This window comes from Pseudophryne corroboree, chromosome 3 (assembly GCF_028390025.1).
Source record: "Pseudophryne corroboree isolate aPseCor3 chromosome 3, aPseCor3.hap2, whole genome shotgun sequence".
NCBI classification, from domain to species: Eukaryota; Metazoa; Chordata; class Amphibia; order Anura; family Myobatrachidae; genus Pseudophryne; species Pseudophryne corroboree.
This window is the reverse complement of record NC_086446.1, coordinates 684,446,497-684,470,356: the sequence shown is the minus strand read 5'-3', so window position 1 is coordinate 684,470,356 and position 23,860 is coordinate 684,446,497. Positions and strand designations below refer to the sequence as shown.

Below are 23,860 nucleotides of genomic sequence, written 5' to 3'. Positions count from 1 at the left end.
GCTTATGGCGTACCCTTTCCCGCCAACGGACAGGATGCGCTGGGAATCCTCCCCTAGGGTAGATAAAGCTCTGACACGCTTATCTAAAAAGGTGGCCCTGCCGTCACAGGATACGGCCGCCCTAAAGGATCCTGCAGATAGGAAGCAGGAAAGTATCCTGAAGTCAGTTTATGCACACTCAGGTACTATACTGAGGCCGGCTATTGCGTCGGCCTGGATGTGTAGTGCTGTGGCAGCATGGACAGATAATCTGTCTGAGGAAATGGATATCTTAGACAAGGATACCATTTTACTGACCCTGGGGCATATAAAAGACGCTGTCCTATATATGAGGGATGCCCAGAGGGACATTTGCCTACTGGGCTCTAGAACAAATGCAATGTCAATTTCTGCCAGAAGGGTCCTGTGGACTCGGCAATGGACAGGTGATGCCGACTCCAAAAAGCACATGGAGGTGTTACCTTACAAGGGTGAGGAATTGTTTGGGGACGGTCTCTCGGACCTAGTTTCCACAGCTACGGCTGGGAAGTAAAACTTTTTGCCATATATTCCCTCACAGCCTAAGAAAGCACCGTATTACCAAATGCAGTCCTTTCGATCACAGAGAAGCAAGAAGGTCAGAGGTGCGTCCTTTCTGGCCAGAGGCAGGGGTAGAGGAAAGAAGCTGCACAACACAGCTAGTTCCCAGGAACAGAAGTCCTCCCCGGCTTCCACTAAATCCACCGCATGACGCTGGGGCTCCACAGGAGCCAGGAGCGGTGGGGGCGCGTCTCCGAAATTTCAGCCACCAGTGGGTTCGCTCACAGGTGGATCCCTGGGCTATACAGATTGTGTCTCAGGGATACAAGCTGGAATTCGAGGTGATGCACCCTCACCGTTACCTCAAATCGGCCCTGCCAGCTTCCCCCATAGAAAGGGAAGTAGTGTTAGCGGCAATTCACAAGTTATATCTCCAGCAGGTGGTGGTAAAGGTTCCCCTCCTTCAACAAGGAAGAGGATACTATTCCACAATGTTTGTGGTACCGAAACCGGACGGTTCTGTCAGACCCATATTGAATTTAAAATCCCTGAACATTTATCTGAAAAAATTCAAGTTCAAAATGGAATCGCTCAGAGCGGTCATTGCAAGCCTGGAAGAGGGGGATTTTATGGTGTCTCTGGACATCAAGGATGCGTACTTGCATGTCCCCATTTATCCACCTCATCAGGAGTACCTCAGGTTTGTGGTACAAGACTGTCATTACCAATTCCAGACGTTGCCGTTTGGCCTGTCCACGGCACCGAGAATATTTACCAAGGTGATGGCGGAAATGATGATGCTCCTTCGGAAGCAAGGGGTTACAATTATCCCATACTTGGACGATCTCCTCATAAAGGCGAGGTCCAGGGAGCGGTTGCTGATCAGCGTAGCACTCTCTCAGGAAGTGTTGCAACAGCACGGCTGGATTCTGAATATTCCAAAGTCGCAGCTGATTCCTACGACGCGTCTACCCTTCCTGGGCATGATTCTGGACACGAACCAGAAAATGGTGTTTCTCCCGGAGGAGAAGGCTCAGGAGCTCGTGACTCTTGTCAGAGGCCTCCTAAAACCAAAACAGGTATCGGTGCATCACTGCACTTGTGTCCTGGGAAAGATGGTGGTGTCATACGAAGCCATTCCCTTCGGCAGGTTCCATGCGAGGATCTTTCAGTGGGATCTGTTGGACAAGTGGTCCGGATCGCATCTTCAAATGCATCGGCTGATCACCCTGTCCCCCAGGGCCAGGGTGTCTCTTCTGTGGTGGCTGCAAAGTACTCACCTCCTCGAGGGCCGCAGGTTCGGCATACAGGACTGGGTCCTGGTGACCACGGATGCAAGCTTCCGAGGATGGGGGCAGTCACTCAAGGCAGAAACTTCCAGGGGCTGTGGTCAATTCAGGAGACTTGTCTGCACATCAATATCCTGGAACTAAGGGCCGTATACAACGCCCTGAGTCAAGCGGAGCCTCTGCTTCAAAACCAACCAGTGCTGATTCAGTCAGACAACATCACGGCAGTGGCCCATGTAAACCGCCAGGGCGGCACAAGAAGCAGGGTGGCAATGGCAGAAGCCACCAGGATTCTTCGTTGGGCGGAGAATCACGTACTAGCACTGTCAGCAGTGTTCATTCCGGGAGTGGACAACTGGGAAGCAGACTTCCTCAGCAGGCACGATCTCCATCCGGGAGAGTGGGGACTTCATCAAGAGGTCTTCACGCAGATTGCAAATCGATGGGAACTGCCACAGGTGGACATGATGGCATCCCGCCTCAACAAAAAGCTAAAAAGATATTGCGCCAGGTCAAGGGACCCTCAGGCGATAGCTGTGGACGCACTAGTAACACCGTGGGTGTTCCAGTCGGTCTATGTGTTTCCTCCTCTTCCTCTCATACCAAAGGTGCTGATAATTGTAAGAAAAAGAGGAGTGAGAACAATACTCATTGTTCCGGATTGGCCAAGAAGGACTTGGTACCCGGAATTGCAAGAAATGCTCACAGAGGACCCGTGGCCTCTGCCTCTCAGACAGGACCTGTTACAACAAGGGCCCTGTATGTTCCAAGACTTACCGCGGCTGTATTTGACGGCATGGCGGTTGAACGCCGGATCCTAGCGGAAAAAGGCATTCCGGATGAAGTTATTCCTACGCTGATAAAGGCTAGGAAGGATGTGACAGCAAAGCATTATCACCGTATATGGCGAAAATTTGTTGCTCGGTGTGAGGCCAGGAAGGCCTCTACAGAGGAATTTCAGCTGGGTCGATTCCTGCACTTCCTACAGTCAGGAGTGACTATGGGCCTGAAATTAGGGTCCATAAAGGTCCAGATTTCGTCCCTCTCCATTTTCTTCCAAAAAGAACTGGCTTCACTGCCTGAGGTTCAGACGTTTGTTAAGGGAGTGCTGCATATTCAGCCCCCTTTTGTGCCACCAGTGGCACCTTGGGATCTTAACGTGGTGTTGAGTTTCCTGAAATCCCACAGGTGTGAGCCACTTAAGACCGTGGAGCTAAAGTATCTCACGTGGAAAGTGGTCATGCTGTTGGTCTTAGCTTCGGCTAGGCGTGTGTCAGAATTGGCGGCTTTGTCATGTAAAAGCCCCTATCTGGTTTTCCATATGGATAGGGCAGAATTGCGGACTTGTCCACAAATTTCTGCCAAAGGTGGTGTCATCCTTTCATTTGAACCAACCTATTGTGGTGCCTGCGGCTACTGGTGACTTGGAGGATTCCAAGTTGCTTGACGTAGTCCGGGCTTTGAAGATTTATGTGACCAGAACGGCTGGAGTCAGGAAGACTGACTCGCTGTTTGTCCTGTATGCATCCAACAAGCTGGGTGCTCCTGCTTCAAAGCAAACTATTGCTCGCTGGATCTGTGGCACGATTCAGCAGGCTCATTCTGCGGCTGGGTTGCCGCATCCAAAATCAGTGAAAGCCCATTCCATGAGAAAGGTGGGCTCTTCTTGGGCGGCTGCCCGAGGGGTCTCGGCATTACAGCTTTGCCGAGCTGCTACTTGGTCGGGTTCAAACACATTTGCAAAGTTCTACAAGTTTGATACCCTGGCTGAGGAGGACCTTGAGTTTGCCCATTCGGTGCTGCAGAGTCATCCGCACTCTCTCGCCCGTTTGGGAGCTTTGGTATAATCCCCATGGTCCTTACGGAGTCCCCAGCATCCACTAGGACGTTAGAGAAAATAAGATTTTACTCACCGGTAAATCTATTTCTCGTAGTCCGTAGTGGGTGCTGGGCGCCCGTCCCAAGTGCGGACTTTCTGCAATACGTGTATATAGTTATTGCTTACTAAAGGGTTATGTTATGTGGCATCAGTTGAGTGATGCTTGTTTGTTGTTCATACTATTAACTGGGTAAGTTTATCACGAGTTATACGGTGTGGCTGGTATGAGTCTTACCCTGGATTCCAAAATCCTTTCCTTGTAATGTCAGCTCTTCCGGGCACAGTTTCCTTAACTGAGGTCTGGAGGAGGGGCATAGAGGGAGGAGCCAGTGCACACCAGGTAGTACTAAATCTTTCTTTAGAGTGCCCAGTCTCCTGCGGAGCCCGTCCATTCCCATGGTCCTTACGGAGTCCCCAGCATCCACTACGGACTACGAGAAATAGATTTACCGGTGAGTAAAATCTTATTATTAAGCTGTGGCATTATTATATACAATCCCCCGCCAGGTTTTTTTTTAATGTATTTTGAGCGGGACCGAAGCCCGCCGCTGAGGGGGCGGAGCTTGATCCCACAGCACTAACCAGCGCAATTTTCTCCACAGCACGCTGCTGAGAAGCTGGCTGCCCGGACTCTCCCCTGCTGAACACGGTGACAGAGAGCTTTAAAGGAGGGGGGGGCACATAATTTTGGTGCAGTCAGTATATAAAAAAAAAAGTGCTATATATATATCTGGGAATTGTGTTTCCAGGGTCATTGGTGCTATGTGTGTGCTGGCAAAGGGCCTTGTTGGGGACCTGTCTCCAGATTAGAGATTTCCCTGAGTGTGTGGGGTGTCGGTACGTGTGTGTCGGCATGTCTGAAGCGGAAGGCTCTTCTAGGGAGGAGGTGGAGCAAATGAGTGTGGTGTCTCCGTCGGCAACGCCGACACCTGATTGGGTGGACATGTGGAATGTTTTAAATGCAAATGTGAATTTATTACACAAAAGGTTGGACAAAGCGGAGTCCAGGGAAAATACAGGGAGTCAATCCCTGCCTTTCACTATGTCACAGGGCCCTTCTGGGTCTCAGAAGCGCCCACTATCCCAAGTAGTAGACACTGACACCGACACGGATTCTGACTCCAGTGTCGACTACGATGATGCGCGGTTGCATCCAAAATTGGCGAAAAGTATTAATTATATGATTATTGCAATAAAAGATGTGTTGCATATCACAGATGACCCCTCTGTCCCTGACACGAGGGTCCACATGTTTAAAGAAAAGAAACCTGAGGTTACTTTCCCCCCTTCACATGAGCTAAAGGAGTTGTTTTGCAAGGGCTTGGGAAACTCCAGACAAGAAACTGCAGATTCCCAAAAGGATTCTTATGGCGTATCCTTTCCCGGCTAAGGACAGGATACGGTGGGAATCCTCCCCCAGGGTGGACAAAGCGTTGACGCGCTTATCCAAAAAGGTGGCGCGCCGTCTCAAGATACCGCAACCCTCAAGGATCCTGCTGATCGCAGGCAGGAGACTACCTTGAAGTCGATATACACACATACTGGTACATTACTCAGACCGGCGATAGCGTTGGCTTGGGTTTGTCTGCTGAAATTGATACACTGGATAAGGATACCATTTTATTGACCTTCGGTCATATTAAGGATGCTGTCCTATATATGAGAGATGCTCAGAGAGACGTTGGCCTACTGGGTTCCAGAGCCAGCGCCATGGCGATTTCTTTTAGGCGAGCCCTGTGGACCCGCCAATGGACGGGTGATGCCGACTCAAAGAGGCATATGGAGGTTTTGCCTTACAAGGGTGAGGACTTATTTGGGGAAGGTCTCACGGACCTGGTTTCCACAGCTACTGCAGGTAAATCCACTTTTTTACCTTACGTTTCCTCACAGCCAAAGAATACGCCACATTATCGGATGCAGTCCTTTCGGTCGCATAAATCCAAAAGAGTACGGGCATCTTCCTTTCTCGCCAGAGGTAAGGGCAGAGGGAAAAAGCTGCCAACTACAGCTAGTTCCCAGGAGCAGAAGTCCTCCCCTGCTTCTACAAAATCCACCGCATGACGCTGGGGCTCCGCTGAGGGAGTCCGCCCCAGTGGGGGCACGTCTTCGACTTTTCAGCCACGCCTGGGTTCTATCACAGGTGGATCCCTGGGCAATAGACATTGTTTCCCAGGGTTACAAGCTGGAATTCAAAGAGGTGCTTCCTCGCCGGTTTTTCAAATAGGCCCTACCAGCTGCTTCACCAGAAAGGGAGGTAGTTTTAAATGCAATTCAAAAACTGTGTCTTCAACAAGTGGTGGTCAAAGTTCCCCTGCTTCAACAGGGGACGGGGTACTACTCAACCCTGTTTGTGGTCCCGAAACCGGACTGTTCGGTCAGACCCATTCTGAATTTAAAATCCTTAAACCTATGCTTGAAAAGGTTCAAATTCAAGATGGAATCGCTCAGAGCGGTCATCGTCCGCCTGGAGGGGGGGGATTATATGGTGTCCCTGGACATAGAAGATGCATACCTTCATGTCCCCATATATCTTCCTCATCAGGCGTTCCTGAGATTTGCTGTACAGGACTGTCATTACCAATTTCAGACGTTGCGTTTGGGCTTTCCACGGCCCGAGGATTTTCACCAAGGTAATGGCGGAAATGATGGTGCTCCTGCGCAAGCAGGGAGTCACAATTATCCCGTACTTGAACGATCTCCTGATAAAAGCGAGATCGAGTGAACAGGATTCTCAATCTACCAAAGTCGCAGTTGGTTCCAACGACCCGATTGCCTTTCTTAGGCATGATTCTGGACACGAAACAAAAAAGGGTTTTTCTCCCATTGGAAAAGGCCCAGGAACTCCAGAGCTTGGTCAGGGACCTGTTAAAGCCAAAAAAGGTGTCGGTCCATCAATGCACTCGAGTTCTGGGAAAGATGGTGGCGTCTTACGAGGCCATTCCCTACGGCAGGTTCCATGCGAGGACCTTTCAGTGGGACCTTCTGGACAAGTGGTCCGGGTCACATCTACATATTTTTCAGATGACCAGCCTGTCCCCCAGGGCCAGGGTATCTCTCTTGTGGTGACTGCAGAGTGCTCACCTTCTAGAGGGTCGCAAGTTCGGCATTCAAGACTGGGTTCTGGTGACCACGGACGCGAGCCTCCGAGGATGGGGAGCAGTCACACAGGGAAGAAACTTCCAGGGACTGTGGTCAAGCCAGGAGGCTTGTCTACACATCAACGTACTGGAATTGAGGGCCATATACAACGGCCTGCGTCAAGCGGAAAATGTTGTTCGCGACCTACCGGTTCTGATTCAGTCAGACAACGTCACAGCAGTGGCTCATGTAAACCGCCAAGGCGGAACAAAGAGCAGAGTGGCAATGGCAGAAGCCACCAGAAATCTTCACTGGGCGGAAAATCATGTAAGCGCTCTGACAGCAGTCTTCATTCCGGGAGTGGACAACTTGGAAGCAGACTTCCTCAGCAGACCTGATCTCCATCCAGGAGAGTGGGGACTTCATCAAGAAGTCTTTACAGAGATTGCAAGTCAGTGGGGACTGCCTCAAATAGACATGATGGCGTCACGCCTCAACAAGAAGCTTCCGAGGTATTGTGCAAGGTCAAGGGACCCTCAGGCGGTAGCTGTGGACGCCCTGGTGACACCGTGGGTGTTTCAGTCGGTCTATGTGTTCCCTCCTCTTCCTCTCATCTCAAAAATATTGAGAATCATCAGACGAAAAGGAGTACAGACAATTCTCATTGTTCCAGATTGGCCTCGAAGGGCCTGGTATCCGGATCTGCAGGAAATGCTCACAGAAGATCCGTGGCGTCTTCCTCTCAGCGAGGACCTGTTGCAACAGGGGCCCTGTCTGTTCCAAGACTTACCGCGGCTGCGTTTGACGGCATGGCGGTTGAACGCCGGATCCTAGCTGGAAAGGGCATTCCGGAAGAGGTCATTCCTACTCTGATAAAGGCTAGGAAGGAGGTGACAGCGAAACATTATCACCGTATCTTGGTGTGAGACCAAGAATGCTCCTCCGGAAGAATTCCATCTGGGCCGTTTTCTCCACTTCCTACAGACTGGAGTGGAGTGCATTTGGGCCTAAAATTAGGCTCCATCAAGGTACAGATTTCGGCCCTGTCCATTTTCTTTCAGATGGAATTGGCATCTCTCCCAGAAGTCCAGACTTGTGAAGGGAGTGCTGCATATCCAGACTCCTTTTGTGCCCCCAGTGGCACCATATGACCTTAACGTGGTGTTACAGTTCCTTAAGTCTCACTGGTTTGAGCCTCTGAAAACCGTGGAATTAAAGTATCTCACTTGGAAAGTGGTTATGTTGTTGGCCTTGGCATCTGCAAGGCGAGTGTCTGAGTTGGCGGCTTTGTCTCACAAAAGCCCCTATCTGATTTTCCATGAGGATAGAGCAGAGTTGCGGACTCGTCCTCAATTTTTGCCTAAGGTGGTTTCCTCTTTTCATATGAACCAACCTATTGTGGTGCCTGTGGCTACAAGGGACCTAGTGGATTCTGAGTCCCTTGATGTGGTCAGGGCTTTGAAAATTTATGTAGCCAGAACGGTTATGGTTAGGAAAACAGAGGCTCTGTTTGTCCTGTATGCAGCCAACAAGGTTGGCGCTCCTGCTTCTAAGCAGACTATTGCTCGCTGGATCTGTAACACGATTCAGCAGGCTCATTCTACGGCTGGATTGCCGTTACCTAATTCGGTAAAGGCTCATTCCACTAGGAAGGTGGGCTCTTCTTGGGCGGCTGCCCGAGGCGTCTCGGTATTACAGCTTTGCTGAGCGGCGACTTGGTTGGGTTCAAACACTTTTGCTAAATACTACAAGTTTGATACCCTGGCTGAGGAGGACCTCATGTTTGCTCAATCGGTGCTGCAGAGTCATCCGCACTCTCCCGCCTGTTTTGGAGCTTTGGTATAATCCCCATGGTCCCTACGGAGTCCCCAGCATCCTCTAGGACGTAAGATAAAATAAGATTTTAAACCTACCGGTAAATCTTTTTCTCCTAGTCCGTAGAGGATGCTGGGCGCCCGTCCCAGTGCGGACAACATTCTGCAAGACTTGTATATAGTTATTGCTTGCATAAGGGTTATGTTACAGGTTTGTTTGGTCTTTGACTGATGCTGTTCTGTTTCATACTGTTGACTGGTTCGTATATTCCAGGTTATACGGTGTGGATGGTGTGGGCTGGTGTGACTCTTGCCCTTGGATTAACAAAATCTTTCCTCGTACTGTCCGTCTTTTCTGGGCACAGTTTCTCTAACTGAGGTCTGGAGGAGGGGCATAGAGGGAGGAGCCAGTGCACACCCATTCTAAAGTTTCTTTATAGTGCCCATGTCTCCTGCGGAGCCCGTCTATTCCCCATGGTCCTTACGGAGTCCCCAGCATCCTCTACGGACTAGGAGAAAAAGATTTACCGGTAGGTTTAAAATCTTATTTTCTGATAAATATGAGGTTTCCCACAAATATAAGAGGGCAGATCTGGGTGTGTATACTTTGTGCACCTACAGCGCACATGATCGCACATCCTGCTTTACATATTATTAGACATGATGACTTCATCCCAGTGTGATGACTTCATTCCAGTGGAGAAACACAGAGTTGTGACAGTCTGAGATTTGTGAGGAAACCACTTATCCTGTTTGTGAGTCATGAGATTATAGACACAGGTAACAGTTGGCATTTGATAAGGCAGGACATGCCAGTAGGGGTATTAACAATAACAACAACAACAATTGTATGTACATGTATGAATGGCGAGGAGTAACTAGTCGTACTCTTGTTGGCGAAGTTCCGTCAGGGTGTGCCGACAAAATATCAATTATGCAGAGTTGGATGTTGGTATAAATACGCCTGGTATATCTTTTGCACCTAGGATAAGGAAGGTACAAGTGATAACTAGTAGCAAACTGGGTATGTGTAGAGACCTTGTACCTCAAGCCACAGGAAAATTTAGCTGAAAGATAGAGCAAAGGCCGAAAGTTAGAAGTGTGTGTGTAGACTAGAAATTAGGGGTATTCACAGGCCAGTCTTTGGCACAAAGTACGTTTATCCCCTCCAATGTCAGTCTGTGTGCCTACGCTAATACATTAGTGCTTCATATACCAGCCATTGTTTCTCCACATTCTAGTGTGGACCTCTACTTGACAACTAGTGTCACGTTTGGGCCTAAAGGTTTCGAAGGAGCCTGATGTCAGATGGTTTACCTTTTTGAAGGTGAAATCAGAAAACAAGCGACTGAGAACCGGTCACATCAACTGATGAAACAGCAGTTCTCAACAATTATGGTTCAGTGGAGCAGATGTATTAAGCCTGGAGAAGGCATAAAGAAGTGATAAAGCAGTGATAAGTGCAAGGAGATAATGCACCAGCCAATCAGTTAAATATGTAAATTGACAGTTATGAGGTGATTGGCCGGTGCGTTATCACCTTGCACTTATCACTGCTTCATCACTTCTTTATGCCTTCTCCAGGCTTAATACATCTGCCCCATTGTGTGGTCATGAATGATAATTCAAAGCTGTCAGCCTGAAAAACTATCAGGATTGTTTGGTGATCAAACCTGTCCGATAACCCCCCTCCCCCCAACTGTTCAGCCTTATTATTATAGCTATTAGAGTGTAACGCTGGCCATAGCCTCCACGGTATTTCATGTGGTTTGATAGTTACCATTATCATCAGTGCAGACTTGTTTACGCTTATGCTGGCCATACACTTGTGCGATGCCCCGCGACGCGACATCGCGGGGCATCGCACCGGCAGTTTAGGTGCCATCAAATCGCACCTGAACTGCCAAAGTGGTTACCATGCGATCATGCATTAGATCGCATGGTAATCACGTGATGGGCACGTCACCACCGAGGGTGAGCGGCCTCCGGCCGCTAATGGCGTGTGCCCATTGCACATCGCAGTGCGATATATCTCATGTCGGTTTAAAACCACATGCGATCGCACTGCGATGCAAGAAATATGTGCAGCACATAATATGTTGAGACGCGATATTCAACCGGCGTGCCCGCGCATCGCGTCGAAAGGTACCTTAAATGTGCATACAATCCTTCGATTTCTCTCACAGATGTGGTCAAAATCGAAGGATAGTACCGATAATCTCACAAGTGTATGGGCACCATTACATCCAACTCCACATAGTCCGCAGTTGTGTCCATAGTCCGAGGTCGTGTCCACTTGCACTCACTGAGCTTTGTCTACGTGGGAGCACTCCATTATAGCTCACATACATCTCTTCAGTCACAAGTGGAAATGCATATGACTGCGTTCTTCATATAGTCCCTTTATCATTGTGATTGAAACTGCACTTGCATTACTGTGTCTCTGAGGCTATGTATACCCTGAACTGAGTGGATGTCTCTTTTCTCCGAACCAATTGGTGGGTTGCTCAGTGGCTGCTTCCACTGTGTGCAGCTGATACGTACATTTTATTTTTTATTTTCTCTTACGTCCTAGAGGATGCTGGGGACTTCAAAAGGACCATGGGGTATAGACGGGATCCGCAGGAGACATGGGCACACTATAAGACTTTTACTGGGTGTGAACTGGCTCCTCCCTCTATGCCCCTCCTCCAGACCTCAGTTAGATTCTGTGTCCAGGAGAGACTGGACACACACTAGGGGAGCTCTACTGAGTTTCTCTGGAAAGACTTTGTTAGGCTTTTTTATTTTCAGGGAGACCTGCTGGCTACAGGCTCCCTGCTTCGTGGAACTGAGGGGAGAGAAGTCAGACCTACTTCTTCTGAGTTAAGGGTTCTGCTTCTTAGGCTACTGGACACCATTAGCTCCAGAGGGTTCGATCACTTGGTGCGCCTAGCTGCTTGTTCCCGGAGCCGCGCCGTCTCCCCCCTCACAGAAGCCAGAAGAAAGAAGCCGGGTGAGTATGCAGAATGCAGAAGACTTCAGTGACGGCAGAAGACTTCAGTAACGGAGGTAACACGCTCCAGCTTACCAGCGCCATTTTCTCTCTTCCTTGTGCATGCAGAGACGCTGGCCCGGACCTCCACTCTCCTAAGTACAAGGGAGCAAAACGGGGGGGGGGGGGCACAGGCAATTTGGTGCTATATATAATTACAGTGCAGCCAGCATTTATTATTTAGTAGTATATGGGCGTTGGGGTATGAGCTGGCATACTCCCTCTGTGTTCTCTCTATAGGCTTCCCTGTGGGTCTGTCCCCTTTGCCCAGTGTGAGTGTGGTGTGTCGGTACTGCGTGTCAACATGTCTGAGGCTGAGTGTTCCTCCCCGGAGGAAGTTACGGGGGGCGCGGAGAAGGATTTGGGAATGACTGTCGGCACAGCCGACTGCTGATTGGGTGAATATGTTGAGTACATTGAATGCAAATGTGGCATTATTGTCTAAGAGGCTAGATAAATCTGATTCTCAGACACAAACGTGGAGAAAATCCATGGAGGACGCTTTGTCTCAGGTACAAGCCCCCTCAGGGTCGCAAAAACGTTCGTTTACCCAGATGGCAGATACGGATACCGACACAGACTCTGATTCCAGTGTCTACTTCAATGAGGCCAGTTTACATCCGAAATTGGTTAAGAGTATTCAGTACATGAGGCTATTAAAGATGTTTTACATATTTCTGAAGTGCCTGCTGTTCCAGATACGAGGGTTTGTTTGTATAAGGGGAAAAAAAAAACCTGAGGTAACATTTCCCCCCTCTCATGAACTGAACGCTCTTTGTGAAAAGGCTTGGGAGTCTCCTGACGAAAGGTGGCAGATTCCCAAGAGAAGTTTTATGGCATATCTTTTCCCCTCTGACGACAGGGAGAAATGGGAGTCATCTCCCAATGTGGACAATGCTCTGTCCCGACTGTCCAAAAAGGTGGCGCTTCCGTCTCCTGACACGGCTGCCCTCAAGGATCCTGCGGATCGCAAGCAGGAAACGACATTGAAGGCCATTTTCGTCACTACTGGTGCACTCCTCAGGCCTGCCGTGGCGTCGGCATGGGTGAGTAGTGCTATTGCTAAGTGGGCTGATAATTTAGCATCTGACATGGATACCCTTGATAAGGATAACATTCTTTTGACTCTTGGTTATATCAAGGACGCTGCAGATTACCTAAAGGATGCGGTGAGGGATATTGGCCTCTTGGGATCAAGGGCCAATGCCATGGCGGTCTCGGCCAGGAGGGCGCTGTGGATTCATCAATGGAATGCTGATGCTGACTCCAAGAAAGCTATGGAAGCTCTCCCTTTTAAAGGTAGTGTCTTGTTTGGTGACGGCCTTGCTGACCTGGTGTCTACCGCTACTGCGGGTAAGTCATCCTTTCTTCCATATGTTTCCGCACAACAGAAAAAGACGCCCCATTATCAGATGCAGTCCTTTCGGCCTAATAAATACAACAAAGGAAAGGGCTCGTCCTTCCTCGCTTCAAAGGGTAGAGGACGGGGAAAAAGGTCGCCTGCTGTGTCTGCTGCCCAGGACCAAAAGTCCTCCCCCGCCTCTGCCAAGTCCACCGCATGACGCTGGGGCTCCCCTACGGGAGTCCGTGCAGGTGTGGGGCCGTCTCCGAATCTTCAGTCAGGCCTGGTTTCAATCGGGCTTGGATCCTTGGGTCTTGGACATAGTGTCCCAGGGGTACAAACTGGAGTTTCAGGAGATGCCCCCCCCCCCGCCGCTTTTTCAAATCATCCTTGCCAGTTTCTTTTCCAGAAAGAGAAGTAGTAAATGCTGCAATACAAAAGCTGTGTCAACAGAGGGTCATTGTCCCGGTTCCCCCGTCCCAACGGGGGGGAAGGGTTCTATTCGAGCCTCTTTGTCGTGCCAAAGCCGGGCTGCTCTGTCAGACCGATTCTGAACCTAAAATTCCTCAATCTGTACTTGAAAACTTTCATGTTCAAGATGGAATCTCTTCGAGCTGTGATTTCCAGCCTAGAAGGGGGGATTTTATGGCGTCAGTCGACATAAAAGATGCCTACTTACACGTTCCGATATATCCTCATCAGGTTTTCCTAAGGTTTGCGGTGCAGTATTGTCATTACCAATTTCAGACGATGCCGTTTGGGCTTTCCACGGCCCCGAGGGTCTTCACCAAGGTGATGGCGGAAATGATGGTGCTCCTACGCAAGCAGGGTGTCACAATTATCCCGTATTTGGACGATCTCCTGATAAAGGCGAGATCAAAAGAGCAGTTGCTAAGAAATGTGGAACTCTCCTTGACGGTTCTCCAACATCATGGTTGGATTCTAAATTTGCCAAAGTCTCAGTTGATTCCGACAACTCGGCTGCCCTTCTTGGGCATGTTTCTAGACACGGAACTACAGAGAGTGTTTTTTCTGGCGGAAAAAGCTCTGGAAATCCAGACCATGGTCAAGGAGATTCTGAAACCGGCAAGAGTGTCGATTCATCAATGCACTCGAGTGCTAGGGAAGATGGTTGCGGCTTACGAAGCCATTCCGTTTGGCAGGTTTCATGCCTGGGTGTTTCAGTGGGATCTGCTGAATAAATGGTCCGGGTCTCACCTGCACATGCACCGGAAAATAAGTTTATCTTCCAGGACCAGAATTTCCCTCCTGTGGTGGCTGCAAAGTTCTCACCTTCTAGAGGGACGCAGGTTCGGAATCCAGGATTGGGTCCTGCTGACCACAGATGCAAGTCTCCGAGGCTGGGGTGCAGTCACACAAGGAAGAAGTTTCCAGGGAAAATGGTCAAGCCAGGAAACTTGTCTCCACATAAACGTTCTGGAGTTAAGAGCCATTTACAACGGCCTTCTGCAAGCGCAACACCTTCTTCGAGGTCTACCTGTCCTGATTCAGTCGGACAACGTAACAGCGGTGGCGTACGTAAACCGCCAGGGCGGAACAAAGAGCAGAGCGGCGATGGCGGAGGCCACGAGAGTTCTCCGCTGGGCGGAAAAGCACGTGAGCGCTCTGTCAGCAGTCTTCCTTCTGGGCATGGACAACTGGGAAGCAGACTTCCTCAGCAGGCACGATCTCCATCCGGGAGAGTGGGCTCTTCATCAAGAGGTATTTGCAGAAGTGACAAGGCATTGGGGAATTCCTCAAATAGACATGATGGCGTCTCGCCTCAACAAGAAGCTTCGGAGGTATTGTTCCAGGTCAAGGGACCCCCAAGCCAGTGCAATGGACGCCCTGGTAACTCCGTGGATGTTTCGGTCGGTATATGTGTTCCCTCCTCTTCCTCTCATTCCAAAGGTGTTGAGGATCATAAGACGAACAAGGGTTCCGGCAGTACTCGTCGTTCCAGATTGGCCACGGAGGGCCTGGTATTCGGATCTTCAGGAATTGCTCATAGAAGATCCTTGGCCGCTTCCTCTCAGAGAGGACCTGTTACTGCAGGGGCCATGCGTGTTTCCGGACTTACCGCGGCTGCGTTTGACGGCGTGGAGGTTGAATGCCAAATCCTAGCTCGTAAGGGTATTCCCGGGGAAGTCATCCCCACTCTCCTTAAGGCTAGAAAGGAGGTCACGGCAAAACATTATCACCGTATTTGGAGAAAATATGTGTCGTGGTGTGAAACCAAAACAGCTCCTGCGGAGGAGATTCACTTGGGTCGTTTCCTCCATTTTTTGCAGGCAGGAGTGGATGCAGGCCTGAAATTGGGTTCCATCAAAGTGCAGATTTCGGCTTTGTCTATTTTCTTTCAAAAAGAATTGCCCGCCCTTTCTGAAGTCCAGACTTTCGTGAAGGGAGTGCTGCATATCCATCCTCCATTTGTGCCACCGTGGCACGGTGGGATCTTGAAGTGGTGTTACAGTTTCTTATGTCTCACTGGTTTGAACCTTTGCGAAAGGCTGAGTTAAAGTTTCTCACTTGGAAAGTGGTCATGCTTTTGGCCTTGGCGTCTGCCAGACGAGTGTCAGAATTGGCGGCTTTGTCTCACAAGAGCCCATATTTGATATTTCATGTGGATAGAGTGGAATTGAGGACTCGTCAACAATTTCTGCCGAAAGGTGGTTTCTTCGTTTCACATTAATCAACCTATCGTGGTACCTGTGGCTACGGATGCTGTGGCAGTCCCAAAATCTCTTGATGTCGTAAGAGCTTTGACAATTTATGTCGCCAGAACGGCTCTTGTTAGGAAAACGGAGGCTCTGTTTGTCCTGTATGCTTCCAACAAGATTGGAAATCCTGCTTTCAAGCAGACTATTGCACGCTGGATTTGTAATACGATTCAGCACGCTCATTCTTCGGCTGGGTTGCCATTGCCGAAGTCAGTAAAGGGCCATTCTACCAGGAAGGAAAGTATAGTATGGAGGAGAGAAGGGAAAGGGGAGACATGATAGAAACTTTCAAATATACCAAAGGTTTTAATAAAGTTCAGGAGGGAAACATTTTTCAAAGGAAGAGAAGTATTAGAACTCGAGGACATACACTGAAACTGGTGGGAGGCAGGTTCAGGGGAAATTTAAGGAAAAGTTATTTCACAGAAAGGGTAGTGGATAAGTGGAATAGCCTCCCATCAGAGGTGGTAGAGGCTAAGACTGTGGAGCAGTTGTAACATGCTTGGGATAGGCATGTGAATATCCTTACAAGGAATTAAGGTTCAAAGAGGGTTGCGATTACCTAAAGGATAAAAAAAATAGGCAGACTAGATGGGCCAAGTGGTTCTTATCTGCCGTCAAATTCTATGTTTCTATGTTTAAGGTGGGCTCATCTTGGGCAGCTGCCCGAGGGGTCTCGGCACTTCAACTTTGCCCAGCAGCTACGTGGTCGGGTTCAAACACTTTTGCTAAATTCTATAAGTTATAACCCTGGCTGAGGAGGACCTCATGTTTGCTCAATCGGTGCTGCAGAGTCGTCCGCACTCTCCCGCCCGGTCTGGAGCTTTGGTATAGACCCCATGGTCCTTTTGGAGTCCCCAGCATCCTCTAGGACGCAAGAGAAAATAGGATTTTAATACCTACCGGTAAATCCTTTTCTCCTAGTCCGTAGAGGATGCTGGGCGCCCATCCCAGTGCGTACTGTTACTTGCAGTGGTATTGTTGGTTGTTTTCGGTTACACAATGGTTGTGTATCTGTTATGTTCAGCTTGTTGCTGTTTTTTTGTTCATACTGTTATCTGGTATTCATGCTATTCCAGTTGTACGGTGTGTTTGTGGTGTGAGCTGGTATGTGTCTCACCCTTAGTTTAACAGAAATCCTTTTCCTCGAAATGTCCGTCTCCCCTGGGCACAGTTCCTATAACTGAGGTCTGGAGGAGGGGCATAGAACGAGGAGCCAGTTCACACCCAGTAAACGTCTTATAGTGTGCCCATGTCTCCTGCGGATCCCGTCTATACCCCATGGTCCTTTTGGAGTCCCCAGCATCCTCTACGGACTAGGAGAAAAGGATTTACCGGTAGGTATTAAAATCCTATTATTTTTAATGCTTCTTTCTCAAGGAGCAATTAAAGCAGGTACCTAAATATCAACGATTATTGATCTTAATAGCATGTAAACTAAAAAGTGTGTTTATACCTAACTAAATATGTCCACGATACCCTCATTCGCTCCTCTGCTGGTGGGCAGTTATTTTATAAAAGAGCAGGCTCAATGACTGACAGTTAGGCAGATTTGCTTTGCAGAAATTCAGGGTGCTAATTGGTGGATGGGCACTGTCCTAAACATGTGAGAAGAGCTTTTGCTGTTTGTAGTGAAGTGGAACACTTTACTGCAGTTCAGTATCTGGGTCACACAGTGTGTTTTTACTTTCATAATCTATCTGAGATTTTTAATTTCTGTCTCTAGTGGTTCTTTAAAACTGTGCTGAACTAATTATTTATTATTGTATATGTTTCCAGGCCCAGAACAAAGAGACTGGCATTTTGGCAGCAGCAAAGGTTATTGATACAAAATCTGAAGATGAACTTGAGGATTACATGGTGGAAATCGATATTCTGGCATCATGTGACCACCCACATATTGTTAAATTGCTGGATGCTTTTTATTATGAAAATAACCTTTGGGTAAGTGACATTTTGTATAGGTAAGCTTAGGAAGCCATGCTACCAGCGTGAGATGTACATGTAAGTGTGCCCTTGCGTGTTATGTAGAAAGCAAATGTGGTCACTCTGCAATGATCAGTTTCTGATTTCACTCTTAAAGGGGAGAGGTATCAAGCAGTGTAGTGGGTGGAGAAATGGACAAATGGAGAAGTTGCCCCTAGCATCCAGCTTCTACCTACCATTTTATAGAATGTATTTGCTAAATGCTAGAGAGAAGTTGCTATAGGCAACATCTCCACTCTTTACGCTGCTTGGACCCTCCCCCTTAGTTCTGTACATTTATGTGGAGTAGTATCTACTTATGAGCCTCTTTTTAACTTAAACATTCACAAAATGGGTACACAAGTGGGTTGTGTGATCGCCGTTATTTATGCCCCTTTCATACAGAAGAAGAAATTGTCGGATCAAGCATTTGGATCCTGTAATTTGCCGGTTCAACCTGGATACTTTTCAGTGTGATAGAATCAACCCGGGTTGAAAATCTCCGGGATTTCAACCCTGCTTTTGACCATTATCAAAGTCCAGGGAATTGCGACCTGGGTTGACCCATTAACTCAGAAGAAGGACCTAGGTTGACCCTCTAAATTAACAGGTCCAAATGCTTGACCTGACAATTTCTTCTTCTGTCTGAAAGGGAGTAGTGAACTAGAACCAGAAACCAATCCGTGCTGCAAATGCTGGTCCTTCAGCCGCTTTCTGTCTGAAAGGGATATTACTGATGTATTTCTGAATTAGGTAACACTAGTAGGGTGAACCTAGTGGCCAGAGCAGATATTTAATCAGGGGTCTGTGGGAGGGGGGGTCTGAGAGATTTAAACTTCCCACAGAGTCTTTGTGCTCAACCCACCAACGAGCTATATTTTGGGTAGGGAGTCTTTAAAATGTGGTCAGCCCATATTTTTAATGATGGTTTGAGCAGGTACCATTTATAACATTTTCCAATACCTTTTAGATTTTACCAAAGTTACAGTGCCGTAATTTAAAGAAAAAGTAAAATAGAGGTTATTTCTCCATCTTTATGTCACAGTCATTTCAGTTTTAACTAAACGTGTGTTCTGTTTACAGATTCTTATTGAGTTCTGTGCTGGGGGTGCTGTAGATGCCGTAATGCTGGGTAAGTCTGTCACGGCTGTCTGTGAGGAGAATGTGCTTTTTGTTACTGTGTTTCTGAAGAAGTCTCTGCAGGAGGGCTCCCTGACTATTCTCTCTGGTACAAAGGCTTTGTAAAGGCATTTTCCTGTGTTGTACACCCTCTGCCAACCTAATATTGTACCTCCAGAGGGAATGCTTGAGAGGTTGTGGGGGAGGTCTGGTTAAAATGGGCCCAGTCTCCCACCTCTTTATAACAAAGAGGCTAATTCAGACCTGATCGCTGCTATGCGTGTTTGCACAGCAGCGATCAGGTCTGAACTGCGCGTGCCCGGACCGTTGGGGGGGCAAGCGGCGGCTGCGTTACATCACACGCAGCTGCTGCGACCCAAGCAGCGACGTGTAGCTCCCTGCCAGCGCGCTGGAGCTAAGCTGGTGGGAAGCTGCTCTACCAGTACGATAGCATTGCCGCTGTGCGGTGCTTTTGTACTTGTGCAACGTGGCAGGGCCTGACATGCGGGGCGGACTAGCCCTGTGCTGGGTGTCCCCTCGCATATCAGGGAATTTAGCACATCTACGATCAGGTCTGAATCACCCCCCTGGTTGCAGAGTTTTTTCCACCTATTCTGTGGAATAATACTGACCATCTTATGTCTACATCTACCAGACAGGTTAGCAAATGCCCTAGTTATAAGCTGCAGCCACTGGCCAAACTTCCCTATACTGCTATACTCTGAATGCCAGGGGTGTTTTTTATTGGTGTGTGGTATGATATGTCGGCAAGGACGTTATGTTGACATAAATAAATGTTCGACAGTCACAATGCTGACATAACATTTTCACAATTTTAGCCTAAACCTAAATTTAGTACTAAACCGATATGTTAACAATTTGACTGTAGACATTTTTGACCTGGTACACATTTTTGTATGTCGACATTCTGACTGGATACCATTTTTTTTTTTTTTTTCCCCTTTCTGGCCCTGTATCCTTCCCGGAGTCTTACTGTGTGTCTAAACTGTAATGCCTTTTATATCTGATTTGTTTAGGTGGCTTAACTCATTGGGATAAGTGATGTAGCTTAGCCTGTAGCAAGACCAATGATGATGATATTTGCTTATGTCAAAAGGTTAAAAGACTGCAAATTCTGTTTTCAAGAATGGTGTGGACTGTAGTATTAGTTTTGTGCTTTTTACAGGCATATTAAAATGTAGGCAGCAGTTTCTGTGTAGCCAATTTGCAGAATATCCTCACATTTCTGTGTTTTGTATGCCACTTACACTGCGATTTGAAAAGCAGGCGGTTTCCTACTCCGTGCGTGCATATGGCCAGAATTATCAGGCAAATATAATTAGGGGCATATTTAATTAGATGCAAAGTTACCTAAAATCTTCCACCTGCAGGTATGAGATTTTGGTATTTGAGTGAGAGATCTTTTTTTTGGGGGGGGGGGCGTTCAATTTTTTTGTTTGAGCACCTTCAGAGCGAGTCCAATTTTTCTTATGGTGTGTACACACAGTGAGATCCTTGCTATGCCCGATTTTCACTTTGCGATTTTCCCTGAACTCTGCGGAGCCCAGCACCACCGATTTTGACTAACTTTTCTTTAGATATGGACTATGTGTGCTTATGATTTTGGCTTATGTGAGATTTTGGCTTATGTGAGATGTAATTGACATGTGAAATGAACTAGATAATACACCGATCTAGCAAGGATTGACTTGGCTGCACAGTCTATCTTTTCTTGCGATACCGACCTGGCGGGACCGCACATCGGGATCGAATCTGGATCGCAAGTGGCATAACACCTTGCGATTTGCACTAACTTTTCTTGCAATTTTGACTATATAGTCAAAATTGAAAGAAAAAATCTCACCATGTGTACACACTGTTAAAATCATCATTTTAGAAAAAATTATACGAACTTGCTTCTGGACCCCTAACCTCCCCCCCCACCCGCGATGACTAATTATGTAATTGTAAGTTTCCAATTAGCTTAATTAGTATAAAATGACTTACCTTTTGGCATCGCTGTCCTAGTCCTCTGTTTTTTCAAAGATGCTGAAGTGACTTTTTCCACAGGCTGGTATCTTGTGTGAGACCCCCGATGTATGGGTGAGACCTGTCAGTATGTGCGTGTGTTCCTAGGAGTGTGAAGCATGCAGCAGACGGGCACAGCAACAAGAGAAACTGCTGGAACACAGTGCTTAGTGTCCTTCTATCTTCACCGCAGGATTTTGGACGCAAAGAATTTTGCAATAATTTTTTAAAAATTGAATTCCGTGGTTAGTGGGGGTGCTTATACTGTACCTGCGGTAAATCAAAATTTGTTGCAAGGTCTATGAAATATACAGTAACTCTTCAATCAAGCTGCCATTATTGTGCTGTAAAGGCAGTAATGCTATCCACTATGCCATCCGTGCTGCCTAGTGTATGTGCACTTTAACAAGACTATAGATGTTTTACATTAATGATTGTACTGCTTTCAAATATGTCTATTGTTTATGAGCGTCTGTCAATGGTCAGTCTTTGTTGCCAGACAAGACTTAAAGCCACTCAAACAATGTTGTTTCCATCTTCTGGTTGCAGAGCTGGAGCGCCCACTAACAGAACCGCATATACGCGTGATTTGTAGGCAGACATTGGAGGCGCTGGTTTATTTGCATGATAACAAAATCATCCATCGAGATCTTAAGGCAGGAAATATACTTCTATCACTTGAAGGCGACGTGAAACTGGGTAAGTGGCTTTCATAGTAAGTATGTTGAGCTTTCCTTAATGTTAGCCGCACAAATGACTGTCCAGTCTCTGTCTAACCTAGTAGTTATCATTAGAACACACATTGGCAAACAGAATTCCCATGTAGAACTCCATTTTTGGGGTGTCATTTGACGTTGGGCTCTTTCAGATGGGTGTACTACGATATACCAGCGCAAGGGATCCTGGCGCCCAGCATACCGGTGCCGGGATCCTGACCGCTAGATTGCCGGCAGTGGGACAAGCGCAAAAGAGCCCCTTGCGGGCTCGCTGCTCTGGCGACGCTGCGGGCACTGTGGCGCGCTAAGCTATTTATTCTCCCTCCATGGGTGTCGTGGACACCCCAAGAGGGAGAATAGTTGTCGGTATACCAGCGGTCGGGATCCCAGCGCCGGTATGCAGAGTGCTGGGATCCCGACAGCCAGGATATCGAGTGCCACCCCTTTCAGACTATGCTTTTGAACAAAAGCAATTTCTGAAAGAGACAAATTATTCTTAAGAATTACTGTGTGTAAACTTGCTTGGTAAGTGTGAAATCTTAAATTTCCTAACGATTTAAAAATAATGTGTATATATATTTATTTCCTTATTCTGTTTTCTGCTTTATAGTTAGCAAGTTTGTTTATCTTTTGTTGTTGCAAACATATTTGTGGCCGATATGAGTCAGTTTCAGCGCCAAAACTAAACTTAATTGACTCGTTACTCATAAATGTGGGTGTGAAAATTGGGTGCAATTGGACTGTGTTCCATTTATTACACCTATTAACGTGTTTCTGTTATGTTTCATGCCATACCCCTGTCTAGGGAGGGATAAGACATTACACTGAGAATTTTAAGCTTGCCAGACGGAAGCAATTTATCAGTTTCTATATTTGTCTCCTGATAAATCAAATTTTATTACCTAAGCACTGTGTAAGTAGTTGTTGCATTGGCGTGATTTAGTTTTATATTTACCAACAAGAATAATGAAGCTTCATGAAGCTGCTAACCACTTCGTTGGTGGCGGAATGGGAAACACCGTTTCCATTTTATAAGTGATTGCCCCAGTACTGTAGATGTTATTTGCAAGGATTTTGAGATGGGAATTTTGATGTGACAGCTTAGAATTTCAATGACACTGTAATTGGGACTGAAGAGGCCTCATTGGGGGTAATTCCAAGTTGGTCGCAGCAGGAAATTTTTTAGCAGTTGGGCAAAACCATGTGCACTGCAGGGGGGGCAGATCTAACGTGCAGAAAGAGATAGATTTGGGTGTGGTGAGTTCAATCTGCAATCTAAATTGCAGTGTAAAAATAAAGCAGGCAGTATTTACCCTGCACAGAAACAAAATAACCCACCCAAATCTAACTCTCTCTGCAAATGTTATATCTGCCTCCCCTGCAGTGCACATGGTTTTGCCCAACTGCTAAAAAATTTCCTGCTGCGATCAACTTGGAATTACCCCCATTGTCCAGTCCCAGAGGCCGAATAAACCAACTTTGTTGAGATTCTCACCATGCAGCCATTAACAGAGCAATAGACTCACCCATGGGGGTGGACTGGAAAGCTTGAAAGAGTCCACAGATGAGTCTCCACTGCCCGGGATGTTTCCAGAACATGAGTCTGCTGTAAGGATAGATAATTCACCTTGATCAGAAGATAGTCTGGGTACCAATGATGACTCTCCATGCGGACAGCTGTGGTGAAATCAAAACACTGGTCCTGGAAGATTAACGGATAAAGGGGGTCATTCCGAGTTGATCGTAGCTGTGCTAAATTTAGCACCGCTACGATCATGTTCCCTGACATGCGGGGGGACGCCCAGCACAGGGCTAGTCCGCCCCGTATGTCAGTGCCGCCCCCCCCGCAGAAGTCCAAAGGCATCGCACAGCGGCGATGCCTTTGCACTTCAGGAGTAGCTCCCAGCCAGCGCAGCTTTAGCGTGCTGGCCGGGAGCTACTCCTCGCTCCCTGGCCCGCAGCGGCTGCGTATGACAGCGTATGCGTATTACATCACGCAGCCGCTGCGGCCCGCACCCCCGTTCGGTCCGGCCGCGCCTGCCGTTTTGCCCCCTCCCGCCCATCGATCGCCTCTTCCTGTCAATCAGGCAGAGGCGATCGCTGTCCGTCATGCGCAGGCGCATGCGCAGCAGGGACCCGTTCGCTTGGATGCGTGCGTGCGAGCGAACGGGTCGGAATGACCCCAAAGTTGCTTGATCGTTAGGCTGGCTGTCTGAGGACTTGGGAGCTGGCCAGCTTAACTGCCAAGGCCTTTGCTGCTGCAGTCCATGACCGAGAATGGAAAGTGACCTCTGAAGATATAAATCCTCACTTTAGTGTAGGGATGAAAGGAATAAAACTGCGGTCCCAAATTGTCT

General features: G+C 47.8%; 1 protein-coding gene across 3 annotated transcripts in view; it reads left to right on the top strand.

Annotated features, from left to right (window-relative positions):
- The window catches only part of SLK (STE20 like kinase), a 167,467-nt gene that overhangs the window by 26,308 nt on the left and 117,299 nt on the right, over positions 1-23,860 (top strand). For all 3 annotated transcript variants that reach the window (XM_063961972.1, XM_063961971.1, XM_063961970.1), the window contains exons 2-4: positions 17,455-17,619; positions 18,724-18,772; positions 21,337-21,486. In XM_063961972.1, coding sequence (XP_063818042.1) covers positions 17,455-17,619; positions 18,724-18,772; positions 21,337-21,486 — 364 coding nt within the window. The remainder of the gene's footprint in view (positions 1-17,454; positions 17,620-18,723; positions 18,773-21,336; positions 21,487-23,860) is intronic.